Source organism: Schistocerca nitens, chromosome 1 (genome assembly GCF_023898315.1).
Source record: "Schistocerca nitens isolate TAMUIC-IGC-003100 chromosome 1, iqSchNite1.1, whole genome shotgun sequence".
NCBI classification, from domain to species: Eukaryota; Metazoa; Arthropoda; class Insecta; order Orthoptera; family Acrididae; genus Schistocerca; species Schistocerca nitens.
In genome coordinates, this window is record NC_064614.1 from 932,330,551 (window position 1) to 932,352,252 (window position 21,702).

At 42.0% G+C, this 21,702-nt stretch overlaps 1 protein-coding gene across 1 annotated transcript in view; it reads left to right on the forward strand.

The window, feature by feature from the left end:
- Positions 1–15,064: 15,064 nt before the first annotated feature.
- LOC126193758 (transmembrane emp24 domain-containing protein bai) overlaps positions 15,065–21,702 on the forward strand; it is a 41,398-nt gene continuing 34,760 nt past the window's right edge. The window contains exons 1-3 of the mRNA XM_049932713.1: positions 15,065–15,355; positions 15,433–15,553; positions 16,698–16,768. Of these exons, the coding sequence (XP_049788670.1) occupies positions 15,179–15,355; positions 15,433–15,553; positions 16,698–16,768 (369 nt within the window). The 5' untranslated portion in view covers positions 15,065–15,178. The remainder of the gene's footprint in view (positions 15,356–15,432; positions 15,554–16,697; positions 16,769–21,702) is intronic.

Sequence of the window (21,702 nt, forward strand, 5' to 3'; positions counted from 1 at the left end):
AGCAGGAATAGCATATTGTCATTATCCCCTCCAGTTCTCAAAATTTGCTGGTGAGCATAATATGCATGTAAACATGCTGCTCTTCTCTGATGGTGATAATTATGATTATGTTTGGATCAATGACATGTCCCAACTCCTTTCCGCCCTAGTGAGTAAGTATCATAGTAAATGGAAATTTTGCTTAAGATGCCTCAATGCTTTTTCCTCAGACAAGTTATTAGCAGTGCATCTAGTAGATTGTGCTTCCATGGGCCCAGTATGTGTTGCTATTCCCACTAAGTAAAACAAATTCATAAAATTTAAAAATGCTTATCATCAGGAGCGATGCCCATTTGTAGCGTATGACGACATTGAATACCTCCTCACACCTGTGACCCACTGCGCAAGTGACCCTCTGATCTCATATACCAGCTTTACCATGTGCAACAGTGTACCAAATTGTAACGTTCTATGAGTTGAGTCTTAACCGCTACAAATCTTACATTGGGGATAATCCTGCAGTTTGGATGCTCACTGAGCTGGAAAAACTTTCATGAGAGTCTGATAAGCTTTACAGTGACAATGTTCCCAGGACCAAATCGAAAGAGAATCAAGATCTGTGCAATAGAGTGGTTGCTTGTCATATTTCTGGGCTGCCACTAGATACAAGAGCAGAAACTCCTTGTAGGAACCACTGTCATCTTAGAGAGATGCTCTGTGGCGCAGATCACAATTTGTGCAGTTTGAAGTACCAGCTACCAACACACATACCCGTTTTCTTCCATAATTAAAGTGGGTATGACGCTCATTTTCTAGTTGTGCACTTTTCTGATTTTGGCGTAGAGGAAGATGAGGTCAGAGTCCAATCTGAGGGCGTCAAGGAATACATTTCATATTCCAAATGAATGACGCCAAGAATTATGCTCCGCTTCGTTGACACACTACGTTTTATGGAGACACAATTCCAGAAGCTCATTGAAACTCTGCCTCAGGAGGATATGCATATCACCCGAGATGCACTTTCTGTCAAGGAAAAGTTTCAACTTGTGACGAAGGATGGGGTTTTCTTGTACATGTATGTGGATGGTATGGCAAAACTCAACGACAGCAGGCTACCAGACATAACTGCATTCTCCAGCAACCTTACAGGTGATGTCATAACAGATGCAGAGTATGGACATGCAGTGAATGTCTGGTAGGAATTCAGTATCTCTGCTTTAAGAGAGTACGCACAGCTTTACATGGACACAGACGTGAGCTTGCTTGTGGACGTTTTCAAGAAAGTTGGTAGTCCATGCATGACAACATATTCTCTGCATCCCACCATTTATTACATGGCACCTGGGTTGTCTTGGGATGAGAAAGTGAAGTGTCGCATCAAATTATTGACTGATGCTGATATGCTTCTTTCCTTTGAGCGAGGGATCCATGTGGGACTTCGCCACTGTGTCGATAGACATGCGAAGGCAAATAACCCACAGATGGGGTGACAGGTTCAGTGCATCCCTTGACTTGAGTTACATCGTGTAGTTTGATGTAAATAACTTACACGGGTACACTATGCAACAATCACTGCTGATTGTTGAGTTTTAATGGGTACCTGAAGACGAATGCAAGGGATTGGGTTGAAAAATCATGGGGATATAGCGCCTGATTCTGATTTAGGGTGTATGATGAAGGCAGACCTCACATACCCTATTGGTTTGCATGGTGCACGCGCCGATTTCCCACTGGGTCCAGAGCAACTAGTTTCGCAAGGAGGCTCCACTCCAAAATTGATGACAACTCTGGTGAAAAAGCAAAGATACATTATTCATTATCGCATTCTCCAGCAGTGTCTCAAATTGGGGCTGGAGCTGGCTAGAATCACGCGTTGTTGTTGCAGTGGAGATGGCGAAGAGTGCAGTAGAGTTCATGAAACCTATATATGAGGCAGTGGCGAATACAGGATACATATGGCGGGCGCTCGGGGCGCCCTCCCACCCACCCCCCTTGCGGGGCCACCCGCATTTCCGACAGCGCAGCCCCCGCCACTCAGCCCGCACGCTATTCGGTCTTTTCTTTCGTCAGTTGAGTCGACTGAATCGAGTTATCGAGTAGTTGTACTTTCCCATGCAGCACACGTGTCCGAGTTATCGTATTTTATACGTTTTTGTCTGGCACATAGGTAGCTAACACACACCTAAGAGAAAAGTGGCAGCCATTCTAGTGAACGCGATAGGTTGTGAAGGAGGATCTTAGCTCCGTTGAAGACTAAGCCTGACATTGATTGCCTTATTGACGATGTAATTAGCCAATTTGCAGGGAAGAATAGGCACACAGAATTCATCAGAAGAGAACTACAATTGTAACTTTTTTGTATCATAAGATGGCATTGTGTTGTATAAGGGTAAACTTTGCATGTGAAGTGATTATTTTTTATTACGGTAAAAGTAAAGGTAGCTCAAGAAATCTTTAGCCCCCTTCTTTGAGGTCTTCCTGTGTCAGTCACTATTATGAGGGGATGTTCATACTAGACTTTCTGAACTCCACATGTACAGCTTTCGTTATGAGTTTCCAAAAACTCATTTCATAGATTCTAAATTTCTTTATACAGATACAGATAGCTTCATCTGTTGGGTGAAGAACTGTGATTCATATGAGGTCATGAAGTACCATGTTAATGAATTCGACACATCCTCATAGTAATCCTTATGGTATTATTCCACAAAACAAGAAGCGTATTAGCCTCTGAGCTATAAGGTGAATGGATTGCCGATTGTGGAGTCTCTAAGTCTGGGATCAAAAATGTATGCATACTGCACACTTGGAACGTACCACCCAGAGGCGGGATAAGTGTGTGCATCAATTGGCTTTGAGAACTCTCTCTATCAAAGACTATTTGTGGTGTTTCTGCAGGGGTGTTCGCTTTTCTGCACTACAGCTCCGCACATGGTACGCCAAACTAGTATTCAATCGAGAGGACATGAGGTTTATACTGTGCTGCCGTCTAAAATCGACCTGTCGCCTCATGATGATAAAAGGGTCATTTGTGATCACGGGATTGAAACTCATCCATTCTCACACTGCTCACTTGTAGTGAGAGGGGGGGGGTACTCTGAATGAGAGGGAGAGAATCAGTGAGAGAGAGAGAATCTGCACAGTAGTAGTATGACCCTTTTATCGTAGTGTAAGTAATTTTGTGTGCGTGAATATGCTGCAAATATTTATTTATACCATGTGTGGAAAAAAACATAAGAAACCAAGAAAAAATGTATTCTTAGATGTACATGCACTAAGTCTAGGAACTAATCGATGAGAGGATGTGGAACAAATAAGGTCTACTCAACCTACATTCGGAAACTCTTGGTTTCTGAGCTAGAGGCCATTTATCCAGTCATATTTTGTTACAGAGACTGTGGTGTAATATGCACTGTACCAATCAGTTACAGTATGCATGGTTTTCTCCTAGAGGGTGGTACTGTTACTCATATGTCAAGCCCTAGCGCCCTCTCCTGCCACAGTAATTGGTAGTGCTGTGTCCGATTCACTCCTCTTTCTTACTCATGTTGAAGTGGATGTGACACAGCATTGTACACAACGGTTCTGTATTTGAACTGAGAGCTTGCTGATATGGTGTTTGCTTACAGAAAGGCACATGGTAACAGGTAATGGGCAGAAAAGTTGTATCAGTTGTATCTCTGCTGTCTACAACCACAGCATTCAATGTTTGCAACAGCGTTTCACCGTTTGTATAAGACAGGGTCGTTTCAGGAAGCTGGAAATCGCGAATGACATACCCAAAATGTTCGGACACCGGACTTGGAGGGAAATGTGATTAACACCGTGGAAGGCGACTGCTGTTTCAGTACCAGGCATTTGGCCTGCGAGTGCAGGGTAAGCTGTTGACCCTGTGTAACATTCCCTATGTCAATTGTTACTACACTTATCACTTACAGCGTGAGAAAGGCCTACTAGCAACAGATTTTCCACATGAGGGGCAGTCTTGTCACTGGTTTTTTCACCAGGTAAACACAACTGCGGGATTTGTGTCATCCATCCTATTCACAGATGAGGCCATCTTTATGCAGAGTGGTCTCCTCAAGTTTCATAACAGTCATCTGTGCGATAGTATGCAGAACACCAACGGTATGGTGACAACAAACCATCAGCATCTGTGCAGGGTAGGCCGGGATAATTGGCGACCATGAAGGATATGAGAACAAGAAACTCACTTGTGCAACACAGTTAGATTTAAGCGAAGTCTTTGACTCTGTCACACATGATATAATGATAAAAAAGCTAGAACATTATGCTGTTGTAGATAAGCCATTACAACTATTTCAGTCACACTTAAGTAATAGAGCACAATTAGTAAAGGCCAACAGCCAAAATTCGACACCCAAGAAAACAAAGGGAGGTATCCCACGAGGCTCAGCACTTGGGTGTTTCTTGATCATTGTGAGTGTCAATGACTTTCAAATTACATGCCATTTGACAGTATACTATGTGCTAATTACAAATGGAAAAAATCTACAAGATGTCTTAGAATACAACAGAGTAGTAACTGAAATGAGCAAAACTGGTGCATGGACAATCTTTCATCTACAAATAAAATAAAAAACAAACTTATATGTTTTACCCTGAAGGCATTCAAACAAGATACAAAAAATTTCAAATTACTGGGACTGCATGTAGATCAAAAACTTACATGGGATAAGTATACAAATTATCTATGCAGCAAACTTGCTCATACTCTCTTCCTAGTGCACAAGGTCAGACACATAATTAGCAAATATTTATTAATTTCTACATACTTTATTTTCTTGCAATCACAACTACAGTATGGGATACTGAACTGGGAAAGCTGCAAACATCACTTTAAACAACTCAAGATAATGACACTGTCTAGTATGTCAATCTACACTTCTTTAATATATGCTAAAGAAATCTAAGGGAATTTTAACTTAAGGTCCCAAGTGCATGTCCATAGTACTTTATTCTAGATCTTCTGTACTCAAGACTGATATAAAAGTGTTATAACCTTTAATCACTAATAAATTGCGTGGATATACAAACGTAGAACAATAGCAGGTTACATGCTACCTACTCCGAATCTGTCATTAGACTGCCGTGCCGTGACATGCGGCCGGCGCCATTCATAGCTAGGTGGCGCTCCCGCGCTCAGCCGAGTTGCGGAGCGCCTCTATCGCCGTGTTCGCGTACTGACGTAGCGGCACTTTTAAATATCGTGGCACTGTCACAACACTTTTCCCCCCTTGAAAAAAAAACCACTCACTTCCTTGGAGACACGGACAGGGCGGAGACATCCATGGCCTCTTGGGAGGCCCCGAGAAGATCCCGTGGAGAAACACGAGAGTATGGTCGAAAATGTCCAGGACGGAAGCTTGTGCGTGGAACGTGCCTCCTGGACGAGATGATGGGTGAAAACTCCGGAGCAGCATCCATAGGTGGCATGGACCTGGGGGTGTGCTCCAGCGAGATGGGTCCCGGAGAAGGCGGCGTCGCGACTGGGGTCGGTTCCGGCGTACTCGGAAGCGGTAGCGACGTCGGCTGCAGCAACACGTACGGGAGATCGGCAGTATCGACAGTACTGGCTTCTCGGGCTGGTGGAGGCGAAAGAAGGGGCGGTGGCACCGGCGTGGCCACCACTTGTGGGCGCATCTGGTCGTAATGGCAAACAACCATGCCGTCGTCCGTACGTATTTCACAAAGCCGGCGGCCGCGAAGAGCCTTGACCACCCCCTGGAATCCATTTAGGGCGAGATCCATACCCTCGTGCCCACACGTCGACGCCCACCGACTATTTTCCCGCACTAGGGGACACAGTACAAGACCTGACAGGGTGAAGCAGGTGCAGTAGAGTGCGCGGTTAGCGGCCATGCAAGAGTTCAGCAGGGCTGCGATCACCTAGAGGCGTGAAGCGATAAGAACTCAGAAATTGCAACAGAGCGTCATCTGTGGAAAAATCACTAAGGAATTTTTTCATCTGGCTTTTGAAAGTGCGGACAAGGCGCTCGACCTCCCCATTTGATTGCGGATGGAAGGGCGGTGCTGTAACATGATGAATCCCGTGTCCAGTACAAAAATCACGGAAGGCCTGCGAAGAGAACTGAGGGCCATTGTCCGTGACGATCGTGGATTGAAAACCTTCTAGCGCAAAGATTTTAGATAAAGCCAGCGTCGTCACCGCAGTGGTGGGCGACAGACATCGAACAACAAACGGAAACTTCGAGAAGGCGTCAATCAACAGTAGCCAATAAGTGCCGAGGAAAGGGCCAGCAAAGTCAGCGTGCACCCATTCCCATGGCTGCGCCAGATCAGGCCACGGAGAAGGCATTGTACGGGGTGCAGCCAGTTGTTGAGCACACTGACCACACGCAGCGACCATGTGGGCGATGTCTGAATCAATACCGGGCCAATAAACGTACCTGCTGGCCAGGGACATATTCCGCGAAATCCCCCAATGGCCTTCATGCAACAGTTTGAGAACATTTTTGCGAAGAGAGGCTGGCACCACGACCTGTGGAGAGGCGCCATCCATGGCCAGAAGCACAACACCCTCACGAACAGACAGACGAAGGCGCAAGACATGGTAGTTGCGAAGGGGATCCGATGCCCGGCCCTTGGTCCTGTCCGGCCAACCCCGTTGAATAAAACCGATCACCTGACGCAGGACCGGGTCCCGCGCAGTAGCCGACGCGACCTGCGAACCTGTAAGTGGAAAACCCTCGACCGCACGACGTTCTTCCTCATCAATGTGGAAACAGAGTAGTTCATCTCGATCGAAAACCGGGTCGGGGCCCATCGGCAAACGCGACAACGCGTCAGCGTTGGCGTGCTGGGCCGTGGGGCGATAGTGAATCTTATAGTGAAAACGAGACAAGTATAAGGCCCAACGTTGCAGGCGGTGAGCTGCCTTATCCGGAAGCGACGCCGATGGGCTGAACAGAGAGACCAGCGGCTTGTGGTCGGTGATGAGGTGAAACTTAGAACCATACCAAAAAATGCTGAACTTTTTTAGAGCATAAATAATAGCGAGCGCCTCCTTTTCGATTTGAGAGTAACGCCGTTGGGCATCGTTGAGGGTCTTGGAAGCATAGGCGATGGGTAATTCTGACCCATCCTCATACCGATGGGCGAGAACAGCCCCTAGGCCATACTGTGACGCGTCAGTCGCCAGAACCAAGTGCTGACGCAGACGGAATGTGGCGAGACAAGGCGCCGACTGCAAATGAGCCTTCAGGCGGACAAAAGCCTGCTCACACTCGTCGGACCAACAGAAAGGAACGTTTTTGCGTAACAGCTGATGCAGAGGATGAGTACCGCCGCCGCGGAGGGAATGAATTTGTGATAATAAGCAATCTTGCCTAGAAACGCCTGAAGTTCTTTGACCGTAGACGGCCTGGGTAGAGCGGTAATGGCCGCAACGTGCTGACGTAGAGGACGTATACCCTCATGGGACAAGTGGAAACCAAGATACACAATGGAGGGTTGGAAGAATTGTGACTTGTATAGATTGCACTTCAACCCAGCCGAATGCAGAACCCGAAACAATGAACGCAAATTGCGAAGGTGCTCCTCAGTGGAGGCCCCCGTGACAACAATGTCATCCAGGTAGTTGATGCAGCCGGGAACGGAAGCCGTGAGCTGTTCCAAAAACCGCTGAAAAATGGCCGGCACGCTAGCGACGCCAAATGGTAACCGCTGGTACTGATACAACCCACAAGGAGTGTTGATGACGAGAAATTCCTTGGAAGACGCATCCAACGGCAACTGATGGTACGCCTCCGATAAGTCAAGTTTGGAAAAGAACTGGCCCCCAGCGAGCTTGGTAAATAACTCCTCAGGACGGGGAAGAGGATAAGTGTCAATGAGGCTCTGAGCGTTGACAGTGGCTTTAAAATCACCACACAATCGCAGACTCCCGTTTGGTTTAGAAACCACCACGATTGGCGATGCCCATTCGCTGGAGATAACAGGAAGGAGAATCCCTGAAGCTGTTAACCTGTCTATCTCAGCCTTGACAGGTGCACGCAACGCCATCGGAATAGGGCGTGCCCGGAAAAACTTAGGGCGAGCTGTAGGTTTAAGAGTAATGTGGGCTTCAAAATCCTGGGAACGACCCAGACCAGCAGAGAACACGGACGAGAATTCCGAACACAATCCATCCAGCTGCTGATACGGAATATCCTCAGATATGAGGTGCACATCATCATCAATGGAGGACCCGAACAACTGGAAAGCATCATAACCGAACAGGTTTTCAGTGCCCGCATGATCCACCACATAAAACGTGAGGGGCCTAACAACAGACTTGTAGGCAGTGGAAGCATCAAACTGGCCAACGATAGGAATTTTCTGCTTATTATAAGTCCTCAGATTTCGCGTAACGGAAGACAAGGGAGGGGAGCCCAACTCCAAATACGTGCGAGAATTAATGAGAGTTACTGCAGAGCCAGTGTCCACTTGCATGCGAATGTCTTTATCCAGAACACGAACAGTGACAAACAACTTATTTGTTTGAGAAAGCACACAGTTAACATCCATGTCCGATGCCTCGTCCTCGTCGACAGGAACTTTAGGGGACTGACACACAGAAGCAATGTGGCCTTTTTTTCTACATGAATTACACGTGGCCCAACGTTTTGGACACGCGGCCCTGTCATGCTGTACGAAACAACGTGGACAAGAAGGGAGTGCGGAACGAACCTGCTTCTGTGGTTGCTGTTTTCGCTGCGAGCGTGGCGGCCCAACGCGACGTTGTTGACGCGAGTGAACCGCCGCCACATCGTCGTTCCCCTGTGAAACAGGCAAATTGTCCGTGTCGAAGGTTGTCTGTATAGCGCCTACATCACACCACGCGTCTATTTGCGCACCAACAGCGTGAGACACTTCAAAAGATTGAGCGATGCTTAGTACTTCCGACAACGACGGGTTTGGCAGTTGTAAGGCACGTTGCCGAACTTCTTTATCAGGAGCAAGCCGTAGAATAGCATCCCTAACCATTGAATCAGCATAAGACTCATGATGAGTGTCCGTGTCAAACTGACATTCCTACTCAGACCGTGTAGTTCCGCCTCCCAAGCCCGGTAAGATTGATGGGGCTGTTTACGACACCGGTAGAACGCCACGCGGGCGGCAACGACGTGGGTGTTTTTTCGCTAATAGTTAGACAATAAGTCACACATTTCTTGGACGGACAGAGAGACTGGTTCCCGCAGAGGGGCCAACTGAGATAGCAGCTGATAGATCCGTGGGGAAATCCAAGATAGAAATAACGACTTACACATAGGAGCGTCGACAACGCCGAAAGCCAAGAAGTGTTGCCGCAAACGCTTGTCATAATTCTCCCAGTCTTCAGCGGCCTCGTCGTAAGGAGGGAATGGAGGCGGCGAAGAGGAAGACAGACGATGAGTAAGCGACGTCGACAGCGCCTGAATAGCAGCCGTCAGCTGTGTTTGTTGTTCAATGAGCGCTTGCATAAGCTGTTCCATGTCTGCCCTGACACGAACACACAATTCCACAACGCAGGAAAAAAAATATCCGACCTCGTCGCCAAAAAGTGTTATAACCGTTAATCACTAATAAATTGCGTGGATATACAAACGTAGAACAATAGCGGATTACATGCTACCTACTCCGAATCTGTCATTAGACTGCCGTGCTGTGACATGCGGCTGGCGCCGTTCATAGCTAGGTGGCGCTCCCGCGCTCAGCCGAGTTGCGGAGCGCCTCTATCGCCGTGTTCGCGTACTGACGTAGCGGCACTTTTAAATATTGTGGCACTGTTACAACAAAAAACATAACAGGTGTAGGTATCCATGTTTGAAACTTTATAACAAACTCCCAAATACACATAGCGATCTATCCATGAATAGCTTTAAGCATGCCACAGAAGTGTGGCTCAAATGTATGCTGTACTACTCACTTGGTGGGTTTCTAAATAGCAACACACAGCTATATGCATTAAGCAGTCAATAGTATATCATGAACTATGCCTGTCCATGTGTGAGACTCTAATGTATAAGCATTTATACTTTTTCTACCTGGTACTTAACACATAATTATGTATGGTACTATTGTATTTGTGTTTAATATAATTTATTATTACTATTATTCCATTGTATGTATGATTGTTGCATTATCACTGTTATTTTAGCATAGACCTATAGACATATTGCACATGCATATTTAAGTAATTAATATTGTATCGTTTTGTGTATTGAAAGCACTGATGAAGCGAATTGTATGAAAAATCCCCCAAAAGGTAAATAAAGATTCTATTCTATTCTAACCTGTTCTGTAACTACTAATGATACATATGTTGTATTTCCATATGACTTGCAATGTTTTGTAAATAGATATGTTACTTTGTTTCTTTATTATACAAATAGCAATGTATGTTCTCTCTTGTTGTACTTCAGTTGGCTTATTCTGTATATGTGACTGATTTATGGAATGACTTTGTGGATGGGTATGCCACAATGTTTCTTGATTCTAAAATAGCAATGCATGTTCTCTTTTGTTGTACTACAGCTGATTTATTCCAAGTATGTGACTGATCTATGGGACGGCTTAAAAATGAATTCGATCAATTGATATGTTGGTGATCTCACGGTGTATTATATCCATGCTATAAAACCCCACGAAAACACATCTGCATTTTAATGCAGCTGAAAAAGCGTGATTGCGAGTGATCCGAGATGCTGTTTATGTTATTGCCCAATTAAATCACAGATTGTAGCCAGGTTCACACACGCAACTATAGCCTGCTTCACGTAGGAGGGCACTTCCACGCATAGAGGTGAAGCGATAGGGATGCATGGAGGGAATGAGGTTTGCATATGTGTGGCAGCAGAGAGCGGGCAAACGAAGTCTGTATTGCTGAACTGTGTTGCTGCAGACAACAATCATGTTCATTTGCCTTGGGTACATTATATTATACGTTCGCATTTTAAAACCGACATTAATCATTTGCCTACATCATTACATTTGTTTGACAAATGTGTACAATGTGAGTATTTGGGTGTGATTCACTGCTGTTCAATGTAAAACACTATGTGTAAAAACGAATTGCTTGTAGCAAACACTAGTGCAAAAGACTATAGTAAAAATTGTTAGTATGTTATCATATTTTTCGGTGTCGACAGGCATTATAAGTTAAAATTAACTCGTTCCACACTACAGCAGGAGAACTCATTTCTGATCCACTGAGCAAGCTAACAATTAACCATCTTTTGTAAATAACTCGACAGAATGCTGACTAATAACGTCGAAAACCACCGATATCGCGACAGGTAGCCCTCCCTTTCGTTTTAAGGCATTTTCTAATTCTTGTCATGAAAATGGCAGGGATTTACACACCGAAATACTAGATTTTTGATGAATTTATCCATTGTATGCAACTGATATCTTGACAAAAATATTTTAAGCCATAAGTCTTTAAAACCAAGAAAGATCATTACTTTACTTTGTTTCAGTCTACATCGTAATACGATCTGCTATCCGAGTCCATGTCCGAACCATTTAATTTAAATTTAGGATGATATGTTCAAGGCTTTTATCCATCTTCACCACCCTGTGCAAGTCTTATTTTTGAAATTTTTCAGCGTGACACACAGTGTGCACACACTAATGGAGGCTGCTGTCTATTGCTTCACACATACGCCTTTCAGCGTCTGTTATTTTGAATGTTTTGTTTTTTCCCCACATAGCTTGTAACCTGTGCAGAAATTAATTATATAGGATTATACTGACAGTTATATGTGGGTACACAAAAAACTGTGGGACCACATTCACATGCAAGGAAGTCAAATTTATATATCGTGTCATGTGAATTTTATACATTTACGAGCTGCAGGAGTTCAGCACAAGCCTGGCTTATATTGTCTGGAATACTTTTATTTTTCAGCCAGAGCACAATATTCCTTTTGCTGGTGCTCGTACTTGGTCATTGTTCTGTAACAGCTAAATGATAACTGGCACAGTAATTACAATGATTGACTTCCAAGCTAGGTATGGCAAGAATGGTTCAGTGAATCACTTTTTGAAAGTGACAGCGATCATTTCGGAATGGTAGTCACTACTATTTCTCTTACACATAAACACAAGTTTACTCTCAGGAACCAAATCAGAAGAAGAGCCAGCACGCAGAGTAAATATCCAAGAATCTTTTCCTAAGGGTCCTTTAAAACCGCCAGTACCATCACTCACTTCCAAGCAGGTTTTAATGGAATGATTTCGATTCACTCTTGTTTAATCAAGGTAATACACTGTAGAACTACATCCTCTTTTTGTATTGTGCATCTTTATAATGGACATGCTTCATGCTGCTTGTATGTGACTTCTTTCAATTAAAAACCCTCTTGTTAACATATTTAAAACCAATGTATTTTAAAATTATTTACATTGACGAATCGCCACCGTTGATGCTAATTTGCTTAGGGATAATTCTAATATGTTTTTTTGTGATGTTGGATATTCCCTTCTTACATACATTCAAACAGAGAGCGCTTTGAAACATCGATGTCAAAACCATCTATTTGTTTTACAGGTTTCTTGCGATTTCAGTGATTTTCAGGCAATACAAAAACAAGTTTTTCTGAGCTTTTTACAGCTCCAACACTTTTGTTTATTATTCTCTGTACAGTTCTCTTGCCAAAAAGTGTTTCTGCAGTTCGTTCTTGAGTCTTCAAAATGTCAAAAATAGAAGTATCGGTTTCAGATTCGCATTTGAAGAAGTTATAAATGCGGGACATAAGCCTCATCGACTGCTTGTGAAACAGCTACATGATTACCCTGAAATTCACAATTAAGGGCGTGTCAGAGCGTTCATAGAGCCACCTTCAAGCTATTTCTCTATCTTTCCCCTCTCGAACTGCATGCAGGAAACACGAACGCTTTTATCTTTCCTTAAGAGCTCTAATTTCTTTTATTTTATTATGATGAACATTCCTCCCTGTGCAGGTGGGCGCCAACAAAGTATTTTCGCACTCTGTGGAGAAAGTTGGTGACTGAAATTTCATGAGAAAATCCTGCCACAACGATAAACGCCTTTGTTTTGATGTTTGCCATCCCAATTCGTGTATCATATCCATGGCAGTCTCTCCCCTATTTCGCGAAAATACAAAACGAGCTGCCCTTCTTTGAACTTTTTCGATCAATTCTATCTGCTGTGGATCCCACACCTGACAGCAGTACTCCAAAAGAGGGTGGAAAATGAAAGTGTAAGTAGTCTCTTTAGTAGACATGCTTTATGTTCTACCAATAAATCATAGTCTTTGGTTTGCTTTCCACACAACGTTATCCATGTGATAGTTGCATTTTAAGTTATTCTTAATTGTAATCCCTAAGTATTTAGTTGAATTTACAGCCTTTAGAATCTTGTGTTTTATCCTGTAAACCGAATTCAGCGGATTCCTTTTAGTACCCATATGGATGAATTCAAAATTTTCAGACTAAAGACCATAGATGTTAAGTCCCATAGTGCTCAGAGCCATCAAAATTTTCATTATTTGGAGTCAAATACCACTTTTCTCACCATACAGATATCTTGTCTAAGTCTTTTCAAATTTGTTTTAATTTATGATGACTGTCGGTAAATCCCAGCATCATCTGCAAACAGTTTAAGAGTGTGCAAACAGTTTGAGATGGCTGCTCAGACTGTCTCCCAATTCGTTTATTAGATCAGGAACAGAGGAGCGTATATAATACTTCCTTGCAAACGCCAGATACCACTTCTGTTTTACTCGATGATTTTCCGTCGCTTACTACATATGAGCTCTTTCTGACAGGAAATCACGAAACCAGTCGCACGACGCGGACGATACTCCATAGGCACGCAATGTAATTAAAGTTTCTTGTGAGGAATTTCACGTTTATTGCCATCACATGACATTTTCATTTGGAAATCATACTAAAACGTTTACAGATACACATCCTCAGCTATACTGCTACAAGAAAGTAACATCGACATCTGAGTGAATAATTCGGGCTCTCTGTGAATGAAACTGCATGGTCGCGAAATACGGCAAAGCGCAACATGCCAGAGACTCAGAGAGAGATGCTCGCAGTCTAGTTTGTAACTCGCGGCTAGCCGCTCGGGGAGAGAATTTAAGTTATTGGCTGCTAGCAGTTAATGGTGCTAGACGCGCAAAACAGCTGAGAATGTGGCGCTACAGCTTGTGACTTTCTGTAGAGGCATCATGAGCTACCGTTCACCCAGGGCGGCACAAATTCTACGTGGTTACACACGTACACAGCTTTCAATATGGCGTCAGCTGAAATCACATGGACGGGTATGAATGTGGACAGTGCAGGTTATGGCATTAGAAATGTGACAAGAGTTAAATACAAGGAAGACGAAACCCAAATTCTGGATACGAAAATGGATTTGACACTGGGATAAATCACGGACCTCTTACACTTTATAAAAGAAATAACTCTCAGAGACGAAAATGCTATGTATAAAGATAAACTAACCAACAGCTGGCGTGTTATATCATCTGCAGACACGTCACTCTTTCAAGAGTTTGTAATTTTATTGCATTCGCTGACAGCCATTTCGAATAACTAGTTTTGAGTTTAACAGATGCCATATCACACTCGGAAGTTATTTTCTGCATATAATCCATAATTTATACAGTGCTTGGTCTCTCTCTCTCTCTCTTAAACACACACACACACACACACACGCACGCACGCACACATACTTCTGCAGAAAACAAACATATGTTGCTCTCCATGTAGTTCCAAAAGTTGCGAAAATTACCTGACGACCACTGATTTCACTGTTTTTCAGTGATAAAATGAAAACACATTGAAAGCGAATGGAATAGAGCAGCAATTGCTCCACGATAACGGCGAAAGGATACTTGTGTATCGAAATACTGCACCAGAGAGCAGTGGTCGAAAGAAAGTGACGCCACAAAGCACAAAAAAGTTGAACTGTTTGTCGCATGACATGCAACTGTAGTAGGCCACTAGCTGTGGCGACAGGTTAGTTGCGTGTGTGATCTCGGCTGTATCGATATAGCTGCAAAGATGTTTTACATCAGGAAATGACGTTCACGTGTGAAAATCTTTGAGTAAAGCCAACTCATCTGTGTTTGGATTTGATGCAATGCGAGTGGAAGTTAACAATATTTGACAGTTTGTTGTGCTATATACATGGTAGTTAGCTCTTTCTGTTACAGAAATGGATTTAGTTTATTTATTATTGGGCATTATAGCCGTTATAAGAAATGTAGAAGGAATAATGTGGAAAATGGAACCAAATACACAAAAATGTTTGAGAGAAGAAATCCAGTCTGACGTTCTTGTGACGGGGGATTATGAAGTATCTCCAGCTCCAGGGCAGAAAGTGGATTATATAGTAGGTTCTTGACAGTAATGATAGAATTTACTATTAATTTGTGAAGTCACTCACTCATAAAATGTTTTCTGATTTAGGTTAGAGATTCAAAAGGTCATATTCTGTCACAGAAGGAGGATATATCGAAAGGGAAATTTTCGTTTGTGACTGAAACGTACGATAAATTTGAAATATGTTTCACATCACGTGTGCCACCCAGTAAGTATTCGAAACTCCATTTGAAAATTGTAAATTATGAAAACCATATGTTGTGTGTGTGTACCTTCGTTCGCCAGACTTTTCTTGTTCTTTCAAAATACGCAATTTGCACATGCATACAACAGTTGTAATACAGGTAATGAATGTATTACTTTCGCAAAAGGCGCAAGACTAAGCCGTATATTTCAAAGTTCGTCGATGTTCACTCACATGGGAAGTTGGAACAGGAAAATTCACGTTGTTCCCTCAGTTTAGTAAAATTCTGCAACTACTGCTTGTCCCATCCTACCTATTTGTAAATGATGCTGATAATTAATTTTTTGTTCTTGAACATATTTCTATTCCTATTGTGTTACTTATTTTCCCCGTACAGAAAAAGAATATATCAATATTCGTGTGAAGCATTTACAAATGGCAAATTATAGGAGTCCGTGATAGCTTCTTGAATGACTTTTGAAAGTTGCGTAGTGTACTGCAGGATGTATTCAACTTAATGTTTGATGCACTAACAATTGTGCAGATGTTGCCTTCAGTCTGAAGACTGGTTTGATGGATTTCTCCACACTAGGCTGTCCTCATGTATACATAGCTACTTCAACCTGCAACCTATATCCATCTGAACCTGCTCACCGTACAGTACATAGGCAAGCTTTGGTCACTCCCTACAATTTTTTGTCCTGAAGTTTCCCTCTTTTAAGAAATTGATGGTTCTTTGTCCTGACTGCGCCCCTATTTTCGTCCAAGTTTCGCTATTAATTTCTTTTCTCCCTATTACAGTTCTGCCTCTTTAGTATATGTGTACCCATCTAATCTGCAGCATTGTACTGTTGCATCACATTTCAAAAGTTTACATTATTGTCATGGCTGAACAGTTTATCATCCACATTGCACTTACCTAATAACTGTCATGGTATGAAATTCAATACATAAACAGATTGACATGTAAACCAGAACATGTGAAAAGTCGGCATTAGTTATATGGGTATTGTGAAACTCTTATGTTCAGAAAGAGATGCTACAAATATTTATTTTCAAAGATATTGCTTTTTGTATTTTTGTGTTTCTGTTATTACCTTGAAGGTTAAAATGGTTATGTAGGTTTTTTTGTGTGGAGTGTTTGTCATTTATTTCTCTTTTGCTCTAGATCAGAGGGGTGTAGTCCAAGAAGTTTCTCTTATTACCAAAAGAGGTGTTGAGGCCAGAAATTATGAAGGTGTAAGTATTTTGTATTAGATATGTTTCAAAAATGTAAAAAGTGCTAGCAATTTGTAATAGCAAAACAGTTATGGAGTAAGAATGTCATCTCTAAAATATATCCATCCCTTTCTGATGACCCTGAATAATGACAATAAATTTACATATGTAGAGAATGAGGTAATTTTAAGTAAGTTAGATATTAAACAAACATTTCATCAATTTACTTTATTCAGAAATATATAAAAATGTTTTTGAGAAATAATCTTTTGTACTTATTGATTTATTATAAAAATGCTGTCCTTCAGTTTTGGGGTGGGGAACTGAGATTAGTAAAAAATTCGATTCTGTGGTTGTATGTCAGTGTCATGGCAGAGATCAAAGTCTCAACAAGTGACCAGTGGACATCATCACTAATACAAACTTCAGCAAATGACAAACATAGTGCCACCACAGGAATAGGGGATTTGAGTGGGTGTGTTTTAGTCAACCTCTTCAAACTTGTTAAAAATTTGAAAATATCTGTAGGAAGATAGTAGTTTTTCTCAGGGACACAAATGTAACTCTGGAATGTGCAATGTAAATATAGAAATACTATCATGACACATTCAGTGGTTTCACCAATTTGCAAACCAGTCTGTCCATTCCCAATGATACCTAGACATTGGGCTACACTATGGTTCACTTTACCATGATGACGTTTGGCAGTCACTGTTGAAAGCAGAACAGCAGTATCATAGTAAACAACACAATGTAAGGCATCACCCACAAGAACTAAAATACATATTGTTAATGGAACACATGAATGCTGTCTACAAGTTAAATATGCAAACAGAAAAGAAGACGCTATCTCTGTGTCTCGTGATGTCACTCTTAAAATTATTTCAATGGCTTGTGTATATTGCTAGTTCCGGGGAATTATATGCACAGAAACAAATTTAAAAATCAGTATGTAATAAGACAAAATGTACTTGTGTGTTACATGAAGCAGCAGTATGGCTAAGATTTAATTACGTGTCTAGCTATCACTCCTTAATTTTCTTCTATTAATTACTACAATATTTTCTTTCATGATATTTGGACATTGTGTTTTTGCTTAGATAAGTACATCTGGTATTAGGTACTAGCAAGAATGGAGAAAAAATCCTATATTTTCAGTGTTAGAAAATATACTACTTAAATCAGTACAGTTGCACAGATGTTTGTATTGTGCTGTACTCATTCAGAATTCTACTGCTTTTAAAAGTGTTCTGTATAAAATAATTCACTGCTCTTTAGGTAGTAGTTCCTAGTTATGTATAATTAGGTGTTAGTACATTACATTTAGTTTTCTCGCAGTGTAGGAGATTTGGTGCTAATGTAGTGTCTGTAATGGAAGTCTGAGCATGAAACTGAGGAACGTGGCACATACACATGTGTAAAAGTAGGGAAAATTTTACGAGCTTTTGAGCTACTGATTTTTTTTCTATTTCAAGCACAGACAAAGGTGGGAGAGCTGGAGAAAGAAGGCAATCGAAAAAGCAGCCTAGCAGATATTTAGAGGAGGAGTATATCACAGAAATGGAAAATATGCTTAAGCATCTGTTTGTGTCTGTACAGTTTGGAGAAGCTGTTTTGGTTGATGAGGAATCCAAATAGCATGTATGGAAATACAGAAGCATCCAATTCCACCCGTCTGCTTTAACCCGTGACATCACAAATATGGCGGAAACGACCATACACTATGACTTCAATATGGCGCCTATGACGCCATTATGGAAACATGAATGCAAACACGAAAATACATTGAAAACCAACACACACACGTTCCACAAAAAACCTAATGGAAACTAACAGGACAAGCATGGGAAATTGGGGGTTTTTGGGTGGGTAAAAAGTAAATATAAACAAATTTAGACACACACCACCATACCAAACCACACAAGACGAAAAAAAAAAACCAACAACACAAAACTCCCCAAATTCCATTAAACACAATATCCTCTGGAATCGGACACTTTCCTTGACCTGTATAGCTCAACAGCAACTTCAGATACTGAAACACCCACAGTCACAACCACACATTGGAATCAAACACTTCCTTTGACCTATATAGGTCAACAGAAACTACCGATACCAAATCATAAAACCCAAAACTACAACCACGTCCACAATCATCACCACCTCAAAAAACTCAACAAACCAACAACATTGGAATTGAACACTTCCCTTGACCTGTTATCCTTACGACATCACCACATACAGCCGTCCCTGGTCCGAGACGCCGGAACTTTAGTAAGCCTCATTTTTTCACGACTTACTGAACACTTCACTACTTCATCCAAAAATCCGAATAGTTGAAGAAATTTTATTAGAGACAAAGCACTGTCCCCCATCATTGCTGACAACCGAAAACTGTTGACCTTGTCAGTCATATCCATACCTACCAAAGACTTAAAAAAAGCAATTTACCAAAATTCACACACAGCGAACAGAAAAAAAAACTACAATAACGTCGAAATAACAAAACTAAAATCGTTAACTCACTGAAAAATATTCTGCTGAAAGCACAGTCCTGATACCACACACGTGCAGTGCTATCTCGCAGATGAACCCCATACGCCACATAGCACGCTACCCATAAACACACCACCAGAGAGAACCACCGACCGCAACAATACACCACCTATAAACACACCGCACACGCAAATTAAACCAAAAACATCACCTAACACACCACCAGAGAGCACCACCGATCACATCAAAATGACACCTACAAACACGCCACTCTCACAAACTAAATTCCGTGCCATCGTGACGTCACACACCACAACAGCCTTACATCACGGGTCAAAGCCAATGGGTGGGATCGGACGCTTCGGTCGACTCGCATGTATACCTAAACAAGCTGTCAAAGCAATTGATGTTGTGATATGCAGGATGCACAAAAAAATTGTTTGCAAGTAGCCACAATTTGCTGGTGGCCATTCATATTGGTAGTCAACTGGTTTGTTATGCATCTGTAAAACATTGCTGCTGCATCACAGTTGATTATGAATTGGCAGCTTGTGCACATGGATATTGTTGTAAAGACATACAGTAGGATGTAGTAGCAATATGTGAGAGACAGGTCTTCTACCTGGGCAACTCGCAGGGAATTCACACACAATGTGCAGGATTGACACAGGGATTTACTAGGATGGATGAGGGAATGCAGTACAACACACCAGTTTTGACAAGTGATGCTGTCAACAACGCAACTACTAATCTGCACTATTTTACCACTGGAGAGACTATTATGCTGAACAGTTGTATGTGTTCTAAAATCCAAATTATTGGACCATCCTTAGTACCCTGCAGGCATATGGGGGTTTCAGGCTGTGACATTCTTGGTATTGAACCAAACCTGTTAAAAACTTGAAAATATCAGACAACAGTGAGGAAAATGTGCATTTTCATCAGGGTCAAAGATGTAACTACAGAATACACAAAGATGGCTAATGTAATTGTTGAGATATGATATTCTAAGTTTCAACAATCAGCTTAATGGAAATGACTCGTGTAAGTTTGTGGATCTTCGTAACTCCTGTAAGTGTTGTTGTCTGTGGTACCTGGTGTTAATTAAAGTAATTTCCTGAAGTTCTTACGTGTGGGGGAAGATTATATTGCTTTGTAGGAACCTGAACTAGCTGTTAGAAAATACTTCATGTATCCAGCAGTCAATTATTTCCTAATTATGTGTAGTATAATACCCCACAAACTGTCATCAGTATTGGAGACTGCATGGATCAGATTGCCTTCATTCTCTTTCTTGACTTTTATGGGTAGTAGTAAATAGTTTTCTTGTCTGGTTTCAGCATTTTCGTCTCGACACTGCAGTAAAAGGAAGCAATATGAATGTTATGTAGTATGAAGAACGAGTTCTTGAATGTCAGAAGTATTTTTGATAACATGTTGGTTTGATTTTGACTACCGTAATCACACCTATCTTTAGGTAGAAAATTATTTAATGGGATGGATAAAAAAATCTACTCACCAAGCAGTGGCAGAACACACATAAAAAGCAGTTGTAATTGACAAGCTTTCAGAGACAGTGACCCCTACAGGCAGAAGGGTTTGAAGGGGAAGGAAGAGGGGTGAAGGAAAATGACTGGAGAGGTCTAGGAAAAGGAGTAGATTTCGGGAAAGTCCCTGAGAGCTGCAGGTCAGGAGAGACTTACCATACAGGATGAGAAGGAAAGACCAATTGTTGGTGACTGCATCAGACGAGATTTGATAACCTTAGAGCTTAAAGGTGGAAGACGGGGTAATATGCTGACAGAGATTACTGCTTTCCCATCATGCATGATTTAATAAGAGGGGGGCAGTGAAAAATGGATGAGAAAGACAATGAAAGATATAGAACACTGAAATGGAGTGAAGCAAACTGTAGTTAGTGAAGAAATGCTGAGACGGAAGAAATTAATGTAAACTAAGGCCAGGTGGGTAGCGAGAACCAAGGACATGTTGTAGTGCTAGTTCCCACCTGTAGAGTTCTGAGAAGATGGTGTATGGGGGAAGACTTCAGATGGCGCGTGTGGTGAAACAGGCGCCAAGGTCATGAATGTCATGTTGCAGAGCATGCTCTGCAACAGGATATTGCGAGTTGCCAGTATACATCCTCAGCCTGTGCCCATTCATCCTGATTGATAATTTGGTGGTAGTCATGCCGATGTAGAAGGCCTAACAGTGTTTACATAACAACTTGTGTACTTTTCCAACATTTCTGAACCATTTTGAAAGATTTTGGAATTTTTTTTATAAAAAAATATGTTTGATTGTCGCATTCCTCGATTCAAAATCTTGAAAGACCATCCACTTATAAAGGAAAAGACAATAATGAATTCAAAATTAATCACACTGGACAAATAGTCATCTCCCGGGAGCAAGATGCTAATACTGTGTAACATCGCCTCCAGCTTTGATAACTGCTTGTT